This window comes from Sorex fumeus, unplaced genomic scaffold (assembly GCF_029834395.1).
Source record: "Sorex fumeus unplaced genomic scaffold, SorFum_2.1 ptg000063l, whole genome shotgun sequence".
Classification (NCBI taxonomy): domain Eukaryota; kingdom Metazoa; phylum Chordata; class Mammalia; order Eulipotyphla; family Soricidae; genus Sorex; species Sorex fumeus.
The window spans coordinates 3,217,365-3,240,429 of NW_026606120.1; the positions used below are offsets into that span (position 1 = coordinate 3,217,365).

Below are 23,065 nucleotides of genomic sequence, written 5' to 3' on the forward strand. Positions count from 1 at the left end.
GTTCGATTCCTCTCCCCCTCTCAGAGAACCCGGCAAGCTACCGAGTGTATCTCTCCCGCACAGCAAAGCCTGGCAAGCTACCCGTGATGTATTCAATATGCCAAACACAGTAACAACAAGTCTCAAAATGGAGATGTTACTGGGCCCGCTTGAACAAATCGATGAACAATGGGAGGAAAGTGCTACAGTGGTTCCTGAATGAGTTGTGAGAAGCTAAATTATACATAAAATTCTGTATAAAAATTCCGCATAAAGTTTTCTTAGATGAATTGCTATATGAGTTTTGCATGTGCAAATGAGATGAGGGGAAGGTGTGCAGAGAAAAAAAGGTTCTGAGTGAATTTTCATATGACAAGGAAGAAATTTCTATGTTAAATAAGCAGAATGAAAGGAGAAATAAGAGATATAGGTGTGCTATAAGAATTATTAATGTATTTAAAACACAGAGAAGTACAAGAAAGAATAAGATGAAAACTCAGTATTTAAGCTTGCATAGTAATGGAGGTTTCTCTAGAAATATTGTTTTTCAAATTAGAAAAAGAAATAAATTAAAACAAAGATTTAAAAATTATAATGGTCAATGTCACAGTATATTTATAAATTTTTACAGATTGCTCTTTCTATTGATCTCTACTGTCGTACAATGCACACACACACACACACACACACATACATAGACATACGCACACATTCATCCACATAGTGAAAGATTTTTACACTTACCTGACTTAATCACCACCATCTGAAATAAGAAAATCCTTTCTTCTGAGGATACACAAGAAATCTCTCTCCCTCCCTCTCTCTCTCTTTCCCTCTCTCTCTCTCACTCTCTTTTCTCTCTCTCCCTCTTCCTCTCTCCCCGCCCCCTCTCCCTTCTGGTGTGTTTTGGGCCACCTTCTAAGTACTCAAGTTGTCACCAAGATACTCAGGTCAAACCGCTTAGTCTTAATCTGCCCATTCATGAAACCAAAAGGGATATGAAAGTAATTCAAGGATATAGACTATCAAGAAGAAAATACTAGAATGAACTTTGTTCGTTCCAATTATATGATTGTAATAAAGATTTCATTTGACCATCATGTTGATTATTACATTTATATGTTTATATAAAGACATGAACTCACAAACATTGAAGAAAACACTCTGAAGAATGACTGTCATTCTTTATATTTTATTGATATTTATTGCTATTTTAAAGACAATTATAGAGACCTAAATTAAGCACTCTTAACTTATCTTTCCTAGGGTTGGATCCCTAGGTGGGATTCTCAAGCAGTGTTGAGGTGATACAGGGGTCATTCCTACTAAAAATCTATTTGCAGGGCAGAATTCCAATGATAATGCCAAGGATTTAGTACTGCTCAGGCCCTCAGCAGCACTAAGGGAACTTAGTGTTTCCTGAGTCACTAGGGGAACATGTGGTTCCAGGGATTGAACAGAGCCTCATGTACACCATCCTTTTGAGTTACCTCACCAGCCTTAAAAATGCAAATTTCAATAACACATATATACATATATTTGTCATATATATACATTTATATGACGCTGTCTCATTTGCCAAGGTGTCGAAAATCAGATGGGCTGGTCATGTAATGAGATTTAAAGACGACCGTTGGACTAGAGCTGTTACTGATTGGATTCCACGGGATGTCAAGAGACCGCGTGGCCGCCCACCTACCAGATGGTCAGACTTCTTCGTCAAGATCATGAACGATCGGTTTGAGGCCCTTCATGTTCCCGGAGCGAACAGATGCCATTGGGCTACACTAGCACGCGACAGGGACAAATGGAGACGTTACTGGCGCCCGCTCGAGCAAATCGACGACTAACGGGAAGTTAAGTGATTAAGTGATTAAGTGATACATTTATATGTACATAAACATACGCTACCAATTCATGTTTTTAAATTTAGCTTTACTAAACCTGTGCTTATTGGAAAATCAACTAAGCATGTTGAAATAAATTAATATTACTTTAATAACATGTCTCACGATGGAGACATTACTAGGCCCCCTCGAGCAAATCGATGAACAACGGGAGGACCGTGATGACCGTGATATGTATCATCATAAATAATTATAGCCTATCCATGCAAAATTTACTTAGGATATCACAAGATTTTCTCAAGAATACCCTTATACATGGTTGGAGATATAGTACATCTGGTAAAGTGCCCAACCTAGGAAATGTTGTCTGCACTTTTTATGATTCTTTGATGGCTCACCATAAATGATCCCTGAGTACAGAGCCAGAAGTGAATTCTGAGAACTTCGAGGTATTCTCCTAAAACAATAAACAAGTTAAAAAAAATCCAAAGAAAATATTCATACATTAAATTATCTTAGTGCATAAAACTTATTTATAATTTTTAAGTATTTTTTATTTGATAAAGTAGTTCACAATATTTCATTACATTTAATATTCAAACACTAACTCCACCACTATTACAGCTCCCCACTGCCATATTTCGGGTGTTTTCATCCCGAACCCCAATCCCTGCCCCAAAGCAGAATCAAAATAACATATTTTGTATTGTTTGTTATGAAAACCCGCTAAAAATGTTACAAAGAAGTATTCTTAGAGGAAAGTGGGTGAAGATTGTTATCCAGGGTAATTAAGCCCTTCTGTAAGAGATCACTAACATGTGTTAGAGGTTAAGCCTTGTGTGCTTCATATATATATATATATATATATATATATATATATATGTATATATATATATTTATGTGCTTCATATATATACATATATATATGTATGTATGTATGTTGGAGCAATAGCACAGCAGGTAGAACGTTTGCCCTTGCACACAGCTGACCCAGGTTCGATTCCTCCATCCCTCCCAGAGAGCCTGGAAAGCTACCGAGAGTATCTCACCCGCACGGCAGAGTCTGACAAGCTCCCCATGGCATATTCTATTCTATATGACAAAAACAGTAACAAGTCTCACAATGGCGATGTTACTGGTGCCCGGTCAAGCAAATCGATGAAAAAATGGGAGGGCAGTCTACAGTGAGCTCTCTCTCTCTCTCTCTCTCTCTCTCTCTCTCTCTCTCTCTCTCATATATATATATATATATATGTAAAAAGATATTTCCCTCCAATATTGGTTGCCTCCTACTTTGAACCCAATCAAAAGTGGTGTGGTACTCTCAGAGTATAGGGTAGGGTGTATGGTATGAAGTGTCCACGAGGCTCGACCCAAGCGTATGGAGTGCAGCCATGAGAATGGCGGTGGTTAAGTTCTGGAGGTTTTAAGCTGCCAGGGCTGGGTCCCTTGAGATGAGGAGGGATCTCACCCACCCCACTCTGGGGTGCCCTACGTGAAACAGTCTGGCAAGTGTCCTGTGGTATGGTTGTGGTGAGCATCATGTTATGCTTATTTAGAATTTGTAATGGCTGCTGGGCACCAGGAGCAGGAACCAATGTACAGGTCCATTATTCTGTGTCCCAGAGTCTAGCATCATGCAGCCGGGTACACCGTTGCTGTTCTCCAAATTCCTCTGAAAAAAGAAACCCTGGCCCTCAAACTTTTCTGTTTAGTCCAACAATTGTTCTAAGATAGACTTCCCTGGCTGGTACTATCCAGGACCTATCAGAATAAGACCCCAGCCATAGCTCATTCATGAGCTACAACTTCTCTGCTCTCATCTGCTCTTGTCACCCATTCCACCTGCAGAGACAGAAGCTGGCTTGGTGGAGGAAGCAGTACTGTGAAAGTGACTCCTCTTGCTTCAGTTTTGGCAGTGATTTCAACATCCAAGATCTCTCCTTGTTTTTCACTCAGTTCCATTCTGCAAAAACAGACAAAATTCCCACAGGCCCAACTATATTCTCAGTAATTAGCTCAGGTGTCTCTCCTGAGCGAGAGACTCTATGGAATCTTATCTTTGCTGTGGCATCATGGGACCACATCTCCAAGTACCACCAATATACATCTTTTTGAGTGCAGGTAGTCATGAAAGGCTGAAGAAATAAAGGTTCATGAATTTTTAGTTCTCTGCTAGCTGGGGCCTGAGACTGTGTTGCTTTGCATATATCTTTCAAACCAAGTCTCTGTTGCCTCATTCTGGGCCTAATGAGCCTTATGATTGGTGGAAGGGATTTGAATAGCTACTCACTTTTTAGTAAATTGTGTTTTCATTAACTTCAATCTTTCAGATCCCATAGGCTTTTAACCAAATTTAATAGATGTATTAAAGTTAATTCCTTGTATTTTAGTAAAGATTCCAATTGGTCCTATAGACTCTTATTTCCTCATATTGATGTCACTTTTATGAACCTTTTGGTAATTATGTAAAACATTCCATGATTGTGGATATCCTATAGAAGTCTCCCTGTCATGTGAGAGATTTAGAAGTATTAGCAAGAAAAGTTTCCAAGCTGCCTTCTCCTCATGATTTTAGATAATATGTGTAAAGAAAAATTTTAGCTGAGAAACAAGGAACTGTGAGTTTTATATTATACAGATTTAGATTAACAAAGATGATTAAGAACATAATTTTATAGTTTTTCATGCACAAGAGATAATAGAAGGTAGAGTTTCTCTAAGAACATTTTCCTTAAATAAATTTAAGGACTTGAAGAAAATTGTGCTTTGCAACACACACTATCATTATGCCCTAGTGAAATTGTTTACATTTCATTGAACTTATAAGCTTAATCATTTTTTATAGGGGTTACACCCAGCAGTATTGAAGTGGGGATGGGGAAGGAGTGGCACTACTGTTCTGACCTTTAGTTTTTGGACTTGTGCTCTACTAATTGAACTATTTTCACTGCTCTTAGTTAATTACTAACTGTTCAGACTAGAAATATCAAAAAATTTAAAAAATCTAAGGCACAATGTGATATTAATGACCTACCATGAACATTTTATTAAGTATATCATGAATTTCTATTAAATAACAACTGTAATTCTAGAGTTTTCCAAAGGGTGATATTGAGTTCTGCTAACTGCAATAATAAAAGTTGATTTAGTAGGAAAGTCAGGGGAAGGTCAGAAAAATTCATTCATGACAAAAGAGTCTCTGGATTTCTTCATTTTAAATTTAATCTAGTTTGATAAAGAAACCAGTCTCTCATTTTATAATTTAAGGCTTTGCTTAAATAAGCTATATCTATATGAATTGTTTGGAATTTCAGTTAATTTCCCTTTTTATGCTTCAGATTTTCCATTTGTATTTTTTTTAACTTTGACACTCCAATTTGACCTGGCAAGTATCAATTAATTCATCACACCTCTCAATGAAGCAGGTCAAAAAAATACCAGGACATGAAGATTTTCAGATAAGTTCTATGATCTCAAAATTTATTCCTAACAAAATAATTCAATCCCAGCAACCAACAGAAGATGGTTGTGTTCATCTCTTCTCGTGCTCCAGGAACAATTTTCTGAATAATTAGCTTATTTTAATTTTAGAGTTTTTTTGCAAAGAGTTAAAAACTAATAAACAGTCAAAAGGAAAACAGAGTCAAATTTACTAAGCAAATACTAGTCAACAGTGGACTAATAAAAAGAGTAAATAGATTAACAGAGTTAAATATGTCTTCATGATCCCTTAAATTTATTGGTCTTATGGATCATACTTTAGATGTGATTGATGGAGAATATTGGTACATATTTTCTAAGATTTTCAAATTTCCCATTTACATTTGTTTTCCATGAATTATATATTGAGTAAAATAGAAAGGAGACTTTTTTTCACTTTCTTCCTCTCTTTGATCTCTTCTAGTTATGTTGTTGATCTTTGAACGTACTACTTTAGATAATATAAAATGTCTTGCTTAGATTTTATTACCTGGATAAACATGGTTACAGCTGCAATTTGCCTCAATAAAATTGACTTTGCATATCTATGTTGGAACAAAACTGGTTAACCTTTGTTGCCTAGATTATGGAGTTTAAAAGGGCAAGTTAAATTTTTATTGCTGACAAAGTAATTGGATTCAGTGGATTCAGAACCTTCTTATCTGATTCAGTGTTGAAAATTGAAAGAATATACTAGAGGTTTTATAGCAATAAAGTTATGTATAGATTGAAATATTTTAATGAAGAAATAATATAATTTAAAATATTTTAAAAATAGATATTAAGAAATTTTAAATAGAATGTTTTGGTGAAAATGGCTAGAGGAACAATTAATCACCTGGAATTTCAAATAGAAACCAAGAAATGGATATAAAGGGGTAAGAAGAGTTCTCAGAAAACCTGAGCACTGTAGCACTGTCTTCCCATTGTTCATCAATTTGCTTGAGCAGGCACCAGTAACGTCTCCATTGTGAGACTTGTTGTTACTGTTTTTGGCATATCGAATACACCACAAGGAGCTTGCCAGACTCTGCCATGCAGGTGGAATACTCTTGGTAGCTTGCCGGGCTCTGAGAGGAACAGAGGATTTGAACCCGGGTCAGCCGTGTGCAAGGCAAATGCCATACCTGCTTTGCTAACGCTCCAGCCCCAGAAAACCTTAAGAGCAAATATTTATGTAATATATATATATATATATATATGTTAAAGTTATATCCTAGCATGTGCTCTGTCCTGGAGAATGCTCCAGGTATACTAGAGAAGAATATGTATTTTAGTTTTTTATTGTTAATTATATAATTGTCATGGTTAATTCCACTTTTTCCCATTCCTCTTGTATATTTACTGATATTTTTCCCATTAATTTGTCTAATAGTAAAATCAGAATGGTGAAGTCTCCCACTATTAATGTGTTTTGTTCAATGTGTTTCTTTAGGCCTTTGATCAGGATCTTTATAAATTTTTTCACCCCTTCATTTGGCATAAAAAATGAATTTGGTTGATAAAAGTCAATAATTTATTTTTCCTATAACCAAAAACATTGTGCCTGTCTACTTTCCTTGGATTGAATGCAATTTGATCTGACATAAATAAGGCTGCACAGGGCTGGAGCGATAGCTCAGCAGGTAAAGCGTTTGCATGCAACCAACCCGGCCAACCCAAGTTCAATTCCTCCCTCCCTTTTGGAGAGCCCGGTAAGCTACCAAGAGTATCTCGCCTGCACAGCAAAGCCTGGCAAGCTACACGTGACATATTCAATATGCCAACAAGTAACAAGTGTCACAATGGAGACGTTACTGGGCAAATTGATGAACAACAGAAGAACAGTGAGAGTGACATAGTATTCTGAATATAATACTGGGGCTGGAGCAATAGTGCAGCGGGTAGGGGGTTTGCCTTGCATGTGGCCGACCCGGGCTCAATTCCCAGCATCCCATATGTTCCCCTGAGCACCGCCAGAGGTAATTCCTGAGTGCAGAGCCAGGAGTAACCCCTGTGCATTGCAGGTTGTGACCCAAAAAATAAAAATAAAAAAATAAATAAGGCTGCCCAACTTTTATTTTTTACCATTGACTTGCATGATTCTTTTTTTTTTAATTGTTATTAGTGAAACACCATGAGGTACAGTTGTAGACTTACAAATTTTTGTGCTTGGGTTTCAATTATACAATGATCAAATACCCATCCCTCCACCAGTGCCCATTTTCCTCCACCACGGGACCCAGTATCCCTCCCACTCCCCATCCCCCCACCCAACACTGCCTCTGTGACAGAGCATTCCCTTTTGTTCTCTCTCCTTTTGGGTGTTGTGGTTTGCAAAAGAGGCATTGAGTGACAATCATGTTTGGTCTATAGTCTACTTTCAGCAACTTGCATGATTCTTTTTTTATTTTTTATTTTATAATTTTTAAAATTTTTTTCAACTTTTTACTGAATCACTGTGATAGACCATTTCAAAGCTGTTCCTGATTGAATTTCAGTCATACAGTATTTCAACACTCATATCTTCACCAGAGTACATTTCTCAGCCTGAGTGTCCCCAGATTCCCTCCCATCAACCCCCACCCCACCACCCCTTGCCTGCATCTGTAGCAGTCACTTTTCTTCTCTATCTCTTTCTTTATCCTTTTGGATGTTTTGGTTTACAATACTGATACTAAAAGGTTATCAAGAATATTCCTTACCTACTTTTAATTCTTGTCCATCATGATAATTCCCACCTCTATTGTCATGGGGGTCTCTTCTCTATGTTACCTACCGTCAGCCCACACACACTTGTGGTTAGATCCAACCATTGACCAGTACTCCTTACCCCTGTTTTCCCTATCCAGGAATATTAGTCTTCTAGTATAGATAATTTTATATACCACAAATTAATGTGGTCATTCTATATCTGTCCATTTCCTTATGAATCATTTCACTCAGCATGATATTCTCCACTTCCATCCATTTATAGGCAAATTTCATGACTTCAGTTTTCCTGATAGCTGTATAATATTCCATTGTATAGATGTGCCATAGTTTGCTTATCCATTCATCTGTTCTTGGGAACTCAGGTTGTTTCCAAATTCTGGCTATAGTGAATAGTGCTGCAATGAACATAGGAGTGCAGATGATGTTTCTGCTCTGTGTTTTTGGGTACCCAGGGTATATTCACAGAAGTGGTATTGCTGGGTCAAATGGGAGCTCAATTTATAGACTTTTGAGAAATGTACATGTTGTTTTCCAAAAGACGTGAAGTGATATCTAATTGTTGTTTTGATCTGCATCTCTGTGATGATTAGTGATGAAGAGCATTTTTAAATGTGATTTTTGGCTATTAAAATGTCTTCTTTTAAAAAGTTTCTGTTTATTTCATCACCCCATTTTCTGATAGGATTGGATGTATTTTTCATATACAGTTAAAATAGTGACTTGTATGTCCTTGATATTAACCCCTTAACAGAGGGTACTGGGTGAATATCCTTTCCCATTCTAGAGACTATCTTTGTATCCTGGTCACTGTTTCTTTTGAGGTTCAGAAGCTTCTTAGTTTAAAATAATCCCATTTGTTTATATCTGCTTCCACTTGCTTGGTCAGTAACGTTTCTTCTTTGAAGATACCTTTAGCTTCAACATCGTGGAGGGTTTTGTCAAACTTTTCTTCAATGTATCTTGTTCATTCTGGTATGATATTGAGGTCTTTAATACATTTTGATCTGACATTTGTGCATGGTGTTAGGTAGAGGTCTGAACCCATATTTTTGGATGTAGCAATCTAGTTTTGCCAGCACCATTTGTTAAAGAGGGTTCCCTTGCTTTACTTTATATTTCTAGTTCCCTTATCAAAGATTATATGATCATATATTTAATGGTGTATTTAAGCATATTCAATGTTATTCCGTTGGTCTGTGGATCTGTCTTTGTTTTAATACTATATTTTAATTATTACCTCTTTGTAGTACAGTTTGAATTTGGGGAAGTTGATGCCTTCCATATTTTCCCCCCAAGAATTGCTTTAGCTATTTGTTGGGGCTTTCATTCCATATGAATTTCAGGAGTGTTTGATCAATTTCTTAGAAGAATATCAAAGGTATTCTTATAGAGATCACATTGAATCTGTATAATGCTTTGGAGAGTATAGCCATTTTGACAATGTTAATCCTCCCAATCCATGAGCAGCAGATGTGGTTTCATTTCCTCATGTCCTCTTTTATTTCTTAAACTAGAGTTTTGTATTTTTCTTGATACACGTCCTTGACCTCCTCAGTTAAGCTTATTCTGAAGTACTTGATTTTCTGAGGCATGACTGTGAATGGAATTTTTTTTCATATATCTTTCTTGTCATTCCTTATTTGCATATAGGAAATCCATGGACTTTTTGAGTATTCATTTTATAGCCTGCGACTTTATTAAACAAATTTGTTATATCCTGGAGCTTTTTGGTAAAGACTTTAGGGTTCTCTAAGTATGGTATCATGTCATTTTCAAATAGTGAGAGCTTGATTTCTTCCTTTCCTATCTGGATGCACTTAATATCTTTTTCTTGACTAACTGCTATGGCCAGAACTTCTAGCACTATATTGAATAGAAGTGGTGAGAATGGACATGTTCTCTTTTCCCCTTAGAACAAAGGCTTTTAGTTTCTCCCTATTGAGAATGATGCTTGCTGTGGACTTGTGGTAGATGACTTTGACTATATTGAGGAAAATTGCTTCAATGCCTATTTTACAGAGAGTTTTCATCATAAATGAGTGCTGGATCTGTCAAATGCTTTCTCTGCATCTATTGAAATGATCATATATTTTATCTTTTCTTTTATTAATATTATGGATTATGTTGATTGACTTGCAAATGTTAAACCATCCTTACATCCCCAGAATGAATCCCACTTGCTCATGGTATATGATGTTTTTGATGAGTTGCTGCATTATACTCACTAATATTTTGTTGAGGATTTTTGCTTCTGCGTTCATCATCCTGTAATTTTCTTTTGTTGTGGTTTCTTTGTCTTATTTTGGTATTAGGGTTATGTCTGCCTCATAGTAACTGTTTGGGATTGTTTCTGATTATTCACTTTCCTGTAAAAGTTTGAAAATCACTGGCAATAGATCCTTTTTAAATGTTTGGAAGAATTCGCTAGTGAAACCATCTAGACATGGACTTTTGTTTTGGAGAAGACTTTTAATTACTGTTTCAATTTTCTTGATAATGATAGGTCTATTTAGGTATTCCAAATCTTCTTGGTTCAGTCTTGGGAGGTCATAGAAATCCAGAAATTTATCCATTTCTTCAATTTCTCTTTTGCCACACAGACTAAGTAATCTCTGATGATCTTTTGAATTTCTTTGGCTTCTGTTGTGATGCCCCCCTTTTTATTTCTGTTTCGTTTTAATAGGGCACTCTCTCTCTTTTCTTGTTATTCATGCTGGGGGTTATCAATGTTGTTTTTTTTAATGAATCATCTTTTTGTTTCAGTGATCTTTTAGATTGTTTTATGGGAATCCACCTTGATTTCTGCTCTAAATTTTATTTCTTTCATCCTGCCTGTTTGGGGCTTCTTTTTTTGTCATTTTGTAAGATTGTAAGCAATGAAGACAAGTTATTTATGTGGACCTTTTCTTCCTTCCTGATAAATGTTAGCAGAGCTATAGATTTTACCCTTTACACTGCTTTAGTTTTGTCTCAAAAGTCCTGGTAGCCCATGTCATCATTCTCATTTGTTTCCAAGTATCTTTTGATTTCTTCTTTGATTTCCTCTCTAACTCATGGTTTTTCCGCATTCAGATGTTTAATTTCCAGTTGTTTTATTTGATTCTCCATTTCTGTGTGTGATCAACATCTATCTTCAGTGCATCATGGTATGAGAAGATCATTGATACAGTTTCTATCTTGCTGATTCTAATGAGGTGTGTTTTGTGGTCCAGCATATGGTTTATCTTGGAAAATGTTCCATGTGCACTGGAAAAGAATGTGTATTCGGTTTTTAAGATATGAAAAGCACTGTATACATCTACCAGCACTCTCTCTTCCATTTCTTCTTTCAGAGCCAGAACTTTCATACTAAGGTTTAGCCTCGTTGATCTGTCAAGAGATGACAAGGCACCGTTGAAGTCTCTGAGTTCTATTGGGTTGCTACCAGTGTACTCCTTGAAGTGTATTAGCAATTGTTTTATGTATTTTGCTGGCCCTTCATTAGGTGCATATATGTTTAGGAGTATATATGTTTTTGCGAGGAACGCTAAGAGAGAGATAGCCACAAAAAGACGACTGTCATTGAAAACTCTTGAGCTTATTCGCCAACGTGGTTTGGCGTATACCTCAGGCAACCGCAAGCGAAAATCCGAGCTCACAAAGCAATGCAGAGATGCCATCAAGGAACTCCTCAAAGAGAGTAGAGCAGAAGTACTGGTAGATGTGGCAGAAGCTGGGAAAAGCATTTGTAATGCCCGCCTGTCCTTCGCCAACTGCAAAACCAAGATGACTGCCCTCTGATGTCCTGATGGATCTATCACATCTTCCAGAAGGGCAATGGAGAAGATTATTCATGACTTCTACTAAGATCTCTTCTATAACCATGTCCACCTGCCCACATACCAAATTCCACAGGATGGATATGTCGTTCCCAATGTTCTCCCTTCCGAAACCCAATATGCCATTTTGTCAGTAAACAAATGAACAGCAGTCTCCACAACCACCCAGGTCAGTTTTCCCACCGCCTCTTGAACCCGGGACGTGGATTTCACTGTGCAAGCCCCAAGGCATCCCCCGGACGCCGGGAGACAAAGCAGCTCTGAGCCTCTCTGCCTCTCCCTTTCCGCCGCCCAAGTCCAGCTGGTCTCTTCTCCCCACCCAGTCTTTACTCCCCGGACACACACCAGGTATCCGTGGGGGGGTGGCCACTTTAGTAGTGGGCGTGGCTTTTAAAAGTGGACGAGACCTAATTTCCTGCGGGCCAATGCTCACGCGGCCGCAAGTACTTTACTCAAACCAAGACATCTAAGTCCTACACCTACACACAAACATGAAGAAACAACGCAAATCCCCGCCACAGGGAGACGACGAGGAAACAAGTACAGAAGCCTCAGTAGGTGCTAGCCACCTTAGGGACCTCTCTGACAAAGAATTCAGATATGAAGTCATTAAGATGTTCAATCAACTCAATGAAACAGACAGATATCCAGTAAATTGAAAGAGGACATGAAAGAAACAATTGATCACACAATCGACAAAATACAGCAAGAAATAAGAGCGGAAATTGGAAAGCTTCTCACAGAAATGGCACGGATCAGAGATTCCATAGATGAAATCAAAAACTCACTCTGTGCCCTCAAAAAATGAATGACCACAGCTGAGGAAAGAATTAGTGAGCTGGGAGATCAGCTGCACCAAGCCAACATGCAACAACAAACAGTGGCAAAGGACCTCAAAATAGCTCTACAGAGAATCAGAGTCCTAGGAGACGATTCCAAAAGAAACAACATTAGAATCATTGGACTACCAGAAGCTCAGGGAAAGAATCCCAATGAAAAAACCAATCATCGCTGAGAAATTCCCAGAGCTCCACAATACACCCATTCAGAGTCAAGAAGCCCAAAGGGTGCCAGCTAAAAAAGACACTAACAGAAACACTCCAAGACATATTATAGTTAGAATGATCTATGCTGCCGATAGAGACACAATACTACAAGCAGCAAGGGCAAAAAAAGAAATAACATTCAAAGAAGCACCCCTTAAATTCACAGCAGACCTATCAGAGGAAACCCTCCAAGCCCAAAGGCAATGGCGAGATACAGTCAAAAAACTCACTGAAATGAATGCTTCACCAAGAATACTCTATCCGGCTAAACTCTCACTCAAAATCGAAGGAACGGTACAATATTTTCTAGATAAACAGCAGCTCAGGAACTTCATAGACTCAAAACCAAACCTAAAAAAGTACTAAAGGGGCAGCTCTAAGACAAGACAAACCCTACAACCACAACACACCCTTACAGAAAGATGACACAAAACCCCATTACCATACTCTCTCTCTCAATGTCAAAGGTATAAATTCACCATTTAAGAGACACAGAGTGGCAAAATGGATACAGAGACAGAACTCAACATTCTGCTGCCTACAAGAAACTCATCTCAACACTCAGAGCAAACACAGACTCAAAGTTAAAGGATGGAAAACAATCCTGCAAGCCAACAGCTCCTGCAAAAAAGTTGGGGTGGCCATACTAGTATCCGACAACATTAATTACATCTTGAAAACGATTTGCAGGGACAGTGAAGGCTATTCTCTCTTCATCAAGGGATACGTACAACAGGAAGAAATCACACTCTTAAATGTATACGCACCTAATGAGAGAACAGCTAAATATTTAAAACAACTGGTAACAGATTTTAAGGAGGACATTGCTAGCAACACAATAGTACTTGGAGACTTCAACATCATCTTATCACCTCTGAAAGGATCAACAAGAACAAAACCCAGAAAGGAATCATTTTCTTTGAAAGAATAAATATAAGAGAAAGGGCTTATGGACCTATAAAGGGCTTTACACCCCAAAAAAGAAAGAATACACATTCTTCTCCAGTGCATATGGAACATTTTCCAAAATAGACCATGTGCTAGGACACAAAACATACCTCAACAGAATCAGGAAGATTGAAATAGTATCAGCCATCTTTTCAGACCATGATGCACTGAGGATAGAAGTGAGTCACACACAGACACGGAGAACCAAATCAAACACCTGGAAATTAAAAAATTCAATGCTGAACAATAAGTGGGTCAGGAACGAAGTCAAGGACGAAATGAAAAATTCCTGAAAACAAATGAGAATGAAGACACGAGCTACCAGAACCTATGGGATGCAGCAAAATCCGTATTAAGGGGAAAATTTATAGCTATGCAAGCATATATTAGGTATATAGAAAGGATGCACATAAAAAACTTGACCTCACAACTCAAGAACTTAGAAAAAGATCAACAGAAAGAGCCTAAATCAGGCAGAAGGAAAGAGATCATAAAACTTAGAGCAGAAATCAATGACATGGAAACCAAAGAAACAATCTGAAAGATCAATGAAACGAAGACCTGGTTCTTAGAGAAAATAAACAAGGTAGATAAACTGCTAGCAACACTCACAAAGAAACAGAGAGAGAGAACCCTAATAAACCGAATCAGAAAGGAGAAGGGGGCTATCGCAACAGAAACCAAAGAAATCCAAAAGATCATCAGAGACTACTTTGAAAGTCTGTATGCCACGAAACAAGAGAATCTAGAAGAAATGGACAAATTCCTGGACTCCTATAATCTACCAAAGCTGAATCAAGAAGATCTGGAGTATCTGAATAGACCTAGTAACATCAACAAAATAGAAACTGTAATCAATAGTCTTCTCAAAAACAAAAGCCCAGGATTTTACACCCCAAAAAGAAAGAATACACATAATTCTCCAGTGCACATAGAACATTTTCCAAAATAGACCATTTGCTAGGACACAAAACATACCTCAACAGAATCAGGAAGATAGAAATAGTATCAGTCATCTTTTCAGACCATGATTCACTGAGGATAGACTAGCGAATTTTTCCAAACATTTAAAGAGGACCTACTGCAAGTCCTTCTCAAGCTTTTCCAGGAAATTGAAAAAACGGAAACTCTCCCAAACAGTTTCTATGAAGCCCATATCTCCTAATACCAAAAGGAAACAAAGACACCATGAGAAAAGAAAACTACCGGCAGATATCCCTGATGAACACGGATGCGAAGATTCTCAACAAAATACTAACAAATAGAATTCAACTATTCATCAAAAAGATCATACACCATGACCACGTAGGATTCATCCCAGGGATGCAAGACTGGTTTAGCACTCGGAAATCAACATAATCCACCATATCAACAAAAGAAAAGACAAAAATCATATGATCATATCAATAGATGCAGAGAAAGCATTTGACAAGATCCAGCACCCTTTTATGATGAAAACCCTAGCCAAAATGCGGATAGAGGGGACTTTCCTCAATTTAGTTAAAGCCATCTACCACAAGCCTACAGCAAGCATCACCCTCTATAGCGAAAAACTGAGAGCCTTACCTCTAAGATCAGGGTGAGACAAGGATGTCCACTCTCTACACTGCTGTTCAATATAGTACTGGAAGTACTTGCAATAGAGATTAGGCAAGAAAAAGATATTAGGAGAATTCAGGTAGGAAAGGAAGAAATCAAGCTCTCACGATTCGCAGATGATATGATAGTATAATTAAAGAATCCTAAAACCACTACCAAGAAACTTTAAAAAAAAAAATAGGCTTGTATAGTAAAGTAGCAGGCTATAAAATCAATACCCAAAAGTCCATGGTTTTCCATATGCAAACAGTGAGAGAGAAGAAAGTGACATGAAGAAAACAATCCTGTTTACAATTGTGCCCCAGAAAATCAAGTACTTAGGAATTAACCTTAACTAAGGAAGTAAAGGACCTGTACAAAGAAAACTGCAAAACACAACTTCAGGAAATAAAAGAGGATACAAGGAAATGGAAAAATACCCCCTGTTGATGGATCGGGAGAATTAACATTGTCAAAATGGCAATATTTCCCAAAGCACTGTATAGATTCAATGCAATCCCTATTAGGATACTCAAGACATTCTTCAAAGAAATGGAGCAAACACTCCTGAAATTTATATGGAACAATAAGCCCCCACGAATAGCTAAAGCAATTCTTGCGAAAAAGAAAATGGGAGGAATCAACTTCCCTAACTTCAAATTCTACTACAGGGCAGTAATAATTAAAATAGCATGCTACTGGAACAAAGGCAGAGCTGTAGACCAATGGAAGAGGGTTGAATATACTGACATCTCCCCCCAAGCATACGAGCATCTAATCTTCGATAAGGCGGCAAGAAAAGTGAAGTGGAGCATGGAAAGCCTCTTTAACAAATTGTGCTAGCAAAACTGGACAACTACATGCAAAATACTGGGCTCAGATCTCTGCCTAACTCCATGTACGAAAGTAAGATCTAAGTGGATTAAAGACCTCAACATCAGACCGGAATCCATAAGGTACATTGAGGAAAAAGTTGGCAAAACCCTGCATGACATTGAAGCTAATGGTGTCTTCAAAGATGTCACACAGCTGGCCAAGCCAGTGAAAACAGAGATAGACAAATGGGACTATCTTAAACGAAGAAGCTTCTGCACCTCAAAAGAGACAGTGACCAAAATAAAAAGCCAGTCTACAGAATGGGAAAATGATATTCGCCAAATACACATCAGATAAGGGGTTGATGTCAAGGATTTACAAAGTACTGGTTGAACTCCACGAAAAGAAAACATTCAATCCCATCAAAAAATGGGGGGATGAAATGAATAGAAACTTTCACAAAGAAGAAATCCGAATGCTAAAAGGCACATGAGAAAATGCTCCACATCATTTATCATCAGGGAGATGCAGATCAAAACCACAATGAGATATCATTTCACACCACAGAGACTGGCCCATATCCACAAGAACAAAAGCAACCAGTGCTGGCGCGGATGTGGTGATAAAGGGACACTCCCTCACTGTTGGTGGGAATGCCGACTGGTTCAGCCCTTTTGGAAAACAGTATGGACAATTCTCAAAAAATTAGAAATTGAGCTCCCATTTAATCCAGCAATGCCACTCCTGGGAATATATCCCAGAGAGGCAAAAAAGTATAGCTGAAGTGACATCTGCAATTGTCTGTTCATTGCAGCACTCCTTACAATAGCCAGAATCTGGAAAAAACCTGAATGCCCGAGAACAGATGACTGGTTAAAGGAACTTTGGTACATTTACAGAATGGAGTACTATGTAGCTGTTAGAAAAGACGAAGTCACGAAATTTACATACAAGTGGTACTACATGCAAAGTATCATGTTAAGCAAAATGACTCAGAAAGAAAGGGATAGACATAGAAAGATTGCATTCATCTGGGGAACATAAAGTAACAAAATAGGAGACTAACAAGCAAGACTAACCGAGATTAGTACCAGGAATTTTACTCCATGGCTTGGAGGCCAACCACACATATTAGGGGAAAAGGGAGCTCAGATAGAGAAGGTAACACTAAATAAAGGTGTTGGGAGGATCCTCCCAGATGGGAGAATTATGCGGAATGTAAACTATAGACTAAACAATATTGTTACCCATTGCCTCTTTTGCAAACCACAACACCCAATAAGAGAGAGAGAACAAAAGGTAATGCCCTGCCACAGTGGCAGGATGGGATGGGGGGTGGGAGGGATACTGGGATCCGTGGTGGTGGGAAATGGGCACTGGTGGAGGGATGGGTATTTGATCATTGTATAATTGAAACCCAAGCACAAAAATGCGTAAGTCTGAAACTGTACCTCATGATGTCTCACTATTAAAAAAATGTTTAATAAAAAAATTGTTATGTTCTGTGAGAATAAAATGTCTTGTTATCTCTGTAAAAAAAAAAAAAGAAGAAGAAACGAACAGCACCCAGCCCAGCAAGGTCAGACCTGAACACCTGAAGAACCTGCCATCAGTACTCATCAATATGCTGGCTCACCTCTTCACACCCTACCTGTCTGAATGCAAGGTTCCATCCCAATGGAAAACCAGCAGGACTGTACTACTGTACAAGAAGGGAGACATCCACGATATTGGCAACTATCACCCAATTTGCCTATTGTCTATCATCTACAAGCTGTTCACTCGAGTCATGCTGAATAGGATTGGCAGAACACTAAATGAAAGATAACCATGCAAGCAAGGAGGGTTCCGAAAAGGATTCAACACCATCGACCATATCCACACGATAACCAAGCTCAATGAGATTTCTCGGGAGCTCAAGATGCCACTCTGTCTAACATTCATTGATTTAAAGAAAGCCTTTGATTCTGTTGAGAGGGAAGCAGTCATTGAAGCCCTAGCCAATCAGGGTATTCAAACTCAATACATCAGGATTCTTCATGAACTGTATTACGGATTCACTACCAGGATCTCACCATTCTACAAAGAAGTAATCATCGATGTCAAGAGAGGGGTTCGGCAGGGTGATACCATTTCAGTGCCACCCTTGAGAACATCATGTGATGACTGGAATGGGAAGGAATGGGAGTAAAGATAGATGGTCGGCAACTACACCACCTCTGCTTTGCTGATGACATTGTTCTAATAACACCAAACATTAGCCAAGCGGCACAAATGCTGGCCAACTTCGACCGTGAGTGTGGAAAGGTCAGACTACAGCTGAATCTTATGAAGACAATGTTTATGAGAAACAGCCTCGTTCCTGATGCTCCATTCGCTCTCAATGAAATGACCATCTCCAAATGCAATTCATTATGTGTACCTAGGTCAAGAAGTCAACATGACAAATGACCTGGCACCTGAATTGCGCATGAGGAAGAGAGTGGCTTGGAAGCCTTCAAGAACGTCGAAGAAATAACTAAGAGGACGACGAACTTCCGGTTCCTGGCACATCTCTTTGATTCCACTGTTTTTCCTGCATTAACATATGCCTCAGAGACCTGGGCCCTACACAAACAGGATGAGAACGCTATTTGGGTCTCCCAAAGAGGAATCATAAGAGCTATGCTTGGAATATCACGTTTCACTCAAATGAGAGAAAGAATCCGAAGTTCCTACCTCCGTCGACGATCAAGAATCAGGGATGCTGTCTCGTTTGCCAAGGCGTCAAAAATCAGATGGGCTGGTCACGTAATGAGATTTGGAGACGACCATTGGACTAGAACTGTTACTGACTGGATTCTATGGGACTTCAAAAGACCGCATGGCTGCCCACCTACCAGATGGTTAGACTTCTTCATCAAAATTCTGAACAATCGGTTTCAGGCTCTTCATGGTCCTAGAACGAACAGATGCCACTGGGCTACACTACAGCACGCAACAGAGACAAATGGAGACGTTATTGGTGCCCACTCGAGAAAATCGATGATTAATGGGAAGTCAAGTGATCAAGTGATGTTTAGGAGTATGATTTCTTCCAGATGTGCATATGCCTTGATCATTTAAAAATGGCCTTCACTGTCCCTTCTAATGTGTTTCAGTCTGAAATATATGTTAGAATACTATTATGGCCACCCCGTCTTTTTTCAGGAAGTTGTTTGCTTGAAGGATTATTTTCCATCCTTTGACTTTGAGTCTGTTTACTCTGACTGTTCAGATGCATTTCCTGTAGTCAGCAGAATTTATTTATTTCAATCCATTCATTTCAATCCGTTTTGCCACTCCGTGTCTCTTAAGTGGTGCATTTGGATCATTGGCATTGAGTGAAATTATTGTCATGGGGTTTTGTGCCATCTTTCTATAAAGGTTTGTTGTGCTTGTAGATGTTTTTATTGTCTTACAGTAACCCCTTTAGTCCTTCTTTTAAGGTTGGTTTTCAGTCTATGAAGCTCCTGAGCTGTTGTTTATCCATGAAATAGTGTATTATTCCTTCGAGTTTGAGTGAGAGTTTAGCCAGACGAAGTATTCTTGGTGAAGCATTCATTTCATTGAGTTTTTTTCACTATATTCTTCCTTTGTCTTCGGGCTCAGATGGTTTCCTCTGATAAGTCTTCTGTAAACCTCTGTAAACCTAAGAGAGTTCCTTTGTATATGATTTTCTTCTTTGACCTTGCTGCTTGCAGTATTGTGTCTCTAGCTATGGTGCTTGTCACTCTGATTATGATGTCTTGAAGTCTTTTTGTTAGGTTCTCTTTTATCTGGTACTCTTCAGGTTCCTTGGATCTGGATGCCTACATTCTCCAAGGGCACTTCTCAGCAATATCTATATATGTTTCTACTTCGTTGGGGTTGCCTCCCTGTCCTTCTGGTAGTTCCATGATTCTTATGCTGTTCCTCTTTAAGTCATCCCCTAGGTCTCTTATTCGCCCAAAGCACTATTTTGAGGTCTGTTTCCATTATGTCTTGTTTCCTATATGATTGATGCATCTCATCTTCAACCTCACTGATTATGTCTTCGGCTGTTGTCATTCTAGTGTTGAGGGCACCCACTACCAAGAGTATCTCGCCCACACGGCAAATCCTGGCAATTACTCGTGATGTATTCGATATGCCAAACACAGTAACATGTCTCACGATGGAGACATTACTGGGCCCACTCGAGAAAATCAATGAACAATGGGAGGACAGTGACACCTATCGCCAGTGACACCAAATTCTTTATTAATGGAACTTCTGTTTGTAGCTTTCTTATTTCTGCTCTCATTTCTTCCTGTACTTATTGGCTGTCTATTCCACTGTTTACTTCATATCCTCCTTTAATTTGTTGGATGCCTCTTCCACTGTTTCTTTGAGCTGATTCAACATCTTCAACATTTCATCTCTGAATTCTTTATTAGAGAGATTGTATTTGTGGGTATTTCCTGTTGAATTTTCTGTGCTCTTTTCTCCATCCACTCCTCATTGGAGCAATAGCACAGTGGGTAGGGTATTTGCCTTGCAAGCAGCCAACATGGCTGACCCGGGTTCGATTCCTCCGTTCCTCTCAGAGAGCCCGGCAAGCTACCGTGAGTATCTTGCCTGCACAGCAAAGCCTGGCAAGCTACCCGTGATGTACTCAATATGCTAAACACAGTAACAATCGTCACAATGGATATGTTACTGGGCCCGCTCGAGCAAATCGATGAACAACGGGAGGACAGTGACAGTGACAGTGACTCCTTGTTGTGGGAATTTGCGCTGTTTCTTCATGTTGCTGTAGTAGTATGAAGGTATATCCCTCCAGTTCACTATCAATTTCTTCTTCTGGCTATGAGGGAGGATTCTGGATGAGCTTGATCAATGGTGGTCTCCTTTTTCTCCTTCAAGAATACTAACTTCCTCTTTCGTGCTCCTATGTGACTTACGTGAGACCTCTAGTGAAGCTTCAGGGGACATGTCTTTTATATTAGACTTGTTCAGATTCTTGTGTTCACCATTAGTTTGGTGAATTTGGGGAGTATTTTGATTGGAGTAGGCTAGGAGATTACTGGCCTAATGTGTTTGAGATAGCCAGGCTGTCCTCATAAGTATTAGTAATGAAGGTTTCGATATGAGTCCAAAGTTTTGGAAAAAGGGAAAATAACTTCGGCCACAACCCCCCTCACTGTAATACCTGTGGGGGAGTGTCTGCATTGGAGAAGGGTCTTGTATTAGAACTGCACCAGTTCTACTTCTGGTGCACCTCCAAAACTGCAGGGGTTCCCTCTGGCATAGGTGCTCATTCGTGTACCTGGGCTGAGGAGGAGAGGTTGTAGTTCCTTGTAGCTGCTGACTGAGCACACTGCCCTGGAGGTGTGTGGTTATTTTCTATCCTTTCACTCTAAGTTTATATTTATTTTGTTAACTTGTTTCCTAAAAGCAGAAAATAGATTTTGTTTCTTGATCAATCTAAGTGCTCTATGCATTTAGTTGGAAGATTTTAGTCTATTAATATTAAGGATGATTATTGATACACAATTTTTTCATACTTTTTCTAAGCTGATTATTGTTGCTCATTGGTGTTTGTGGAAGATCTTATTAGTTTTTGCAGGCCTGGATTACATATAGCAAATATCTTGAGTTCTTGGTTGTCAGAGAATATTTTTGTATCTCCCTTTAGTCCGAATGACAGCTTTGCTGGATAAAAGACGAAGGTTGAAATCTTTTCTCTTGCAATTTTGAATATGTCATTTCATTGCATTTTTGCTTATATGATAGCTCTGTTGAAAAATTGATGTTCTTTCCTTTATATTTTATATTTTGCTTATGTTTTGTCACTTCAAGTAATTTATCTGTGTTCTTGCTGTTTTTATTGCAAGATATTTTTATGTATATTTTTCATTTCAGCATATTTTTCTTGGTACTCTTTGGTCCTCCTGAATCTGTGCACTGATATTACACCACATTTTGGGACATTTTCAACTTTTATCTCTTAAAGTTGTCTTTCTTCCACTTCTTTATTTTCTACTCATTCATTTATATTTTTCAAGTACTGTACTGAGAAAGGAGAGGCTGATAAAATCTCAGGGCCGACCTAGACTGCCAAAACAAAGGACAAAAATGACGAACTGTACTTTCAATGCATGTACGCTGGCATCATATGTATTCATCGAGGACCTGATGGTGCAAGCGCGAAAGATCAAGTACAACATCTTTGGTCTGACCGAGACAAGAAGGCATCAATTACATCACGCCATTTTCGACACTGGGGAAGAACTTTTCCTTGGAACATGAGATAAAAGAGGCATCGGTGGTGTCGGTGTCCCTGTCAACATGAACTTGGCCATAAACATTGATTCATTTGAATGCCTAACAACCCAAATCAGACGATTTCACTTGAATAGATGTGACTCACTGCTGGCAGTTTCTATCTTCATTGTCTATGCACCAACATCCAATTATGATAAAGGAGAAATTGAGAAGTTCTACATGGAACTGAAGTTCTATAAAGAAGACCACGCTTTCTACAAGATCATTGTTGGTGACTTTAATGCCAAGATAGGACTGAGAAGATCAGCCAAAGAACTCCACATAGGGACCAATGGCCTAGAATGGTGAGAGACTGAGTTCATCATGTCGACCAAGACAATCCATGGTAACTCACAGTACCAGAAGGCCGAATCTAAACGTTGGACATGGGAGTCTCCCGGTGGACGGTTCCACAACGAAACTGACCACATCATATTCAATCGATGGTTTTGTGTGACCGCTGTCACTGTTGTCCCAAAATTCTGAGCGGATCACAATCTCCTTCATGCAAAATTCTACTTCACAGAACAGGGAGAAAGGGCTGCAAAGC

The 23,065-nt window shown here is 38.7% G+C and overlaps 1 protein-coding gene across 1 annotated transcript in view; it reads right to left on the reverse strand.

Moving 5' to 3' along the window:
• Positions 1-3,617: 3,617 nt before the first annotated feature.
• Positions 3,618-23,065, reverse strand: part of LOC130036000 (butyrophilin-like protein 1) — a 111,190-nt gene continuing 91,742 nt past the window's right edge. Inside the window, exon 10 of the mRNA XM_056127954.1 lies at positions 3,618-3,792. Within this exon, the coding sequence (XP_055983929.1) occupies positions 3,618-3,792 (175 nt within the window). The remainder of the gene's footprint in view (positions 3,793-23,065) is intronic.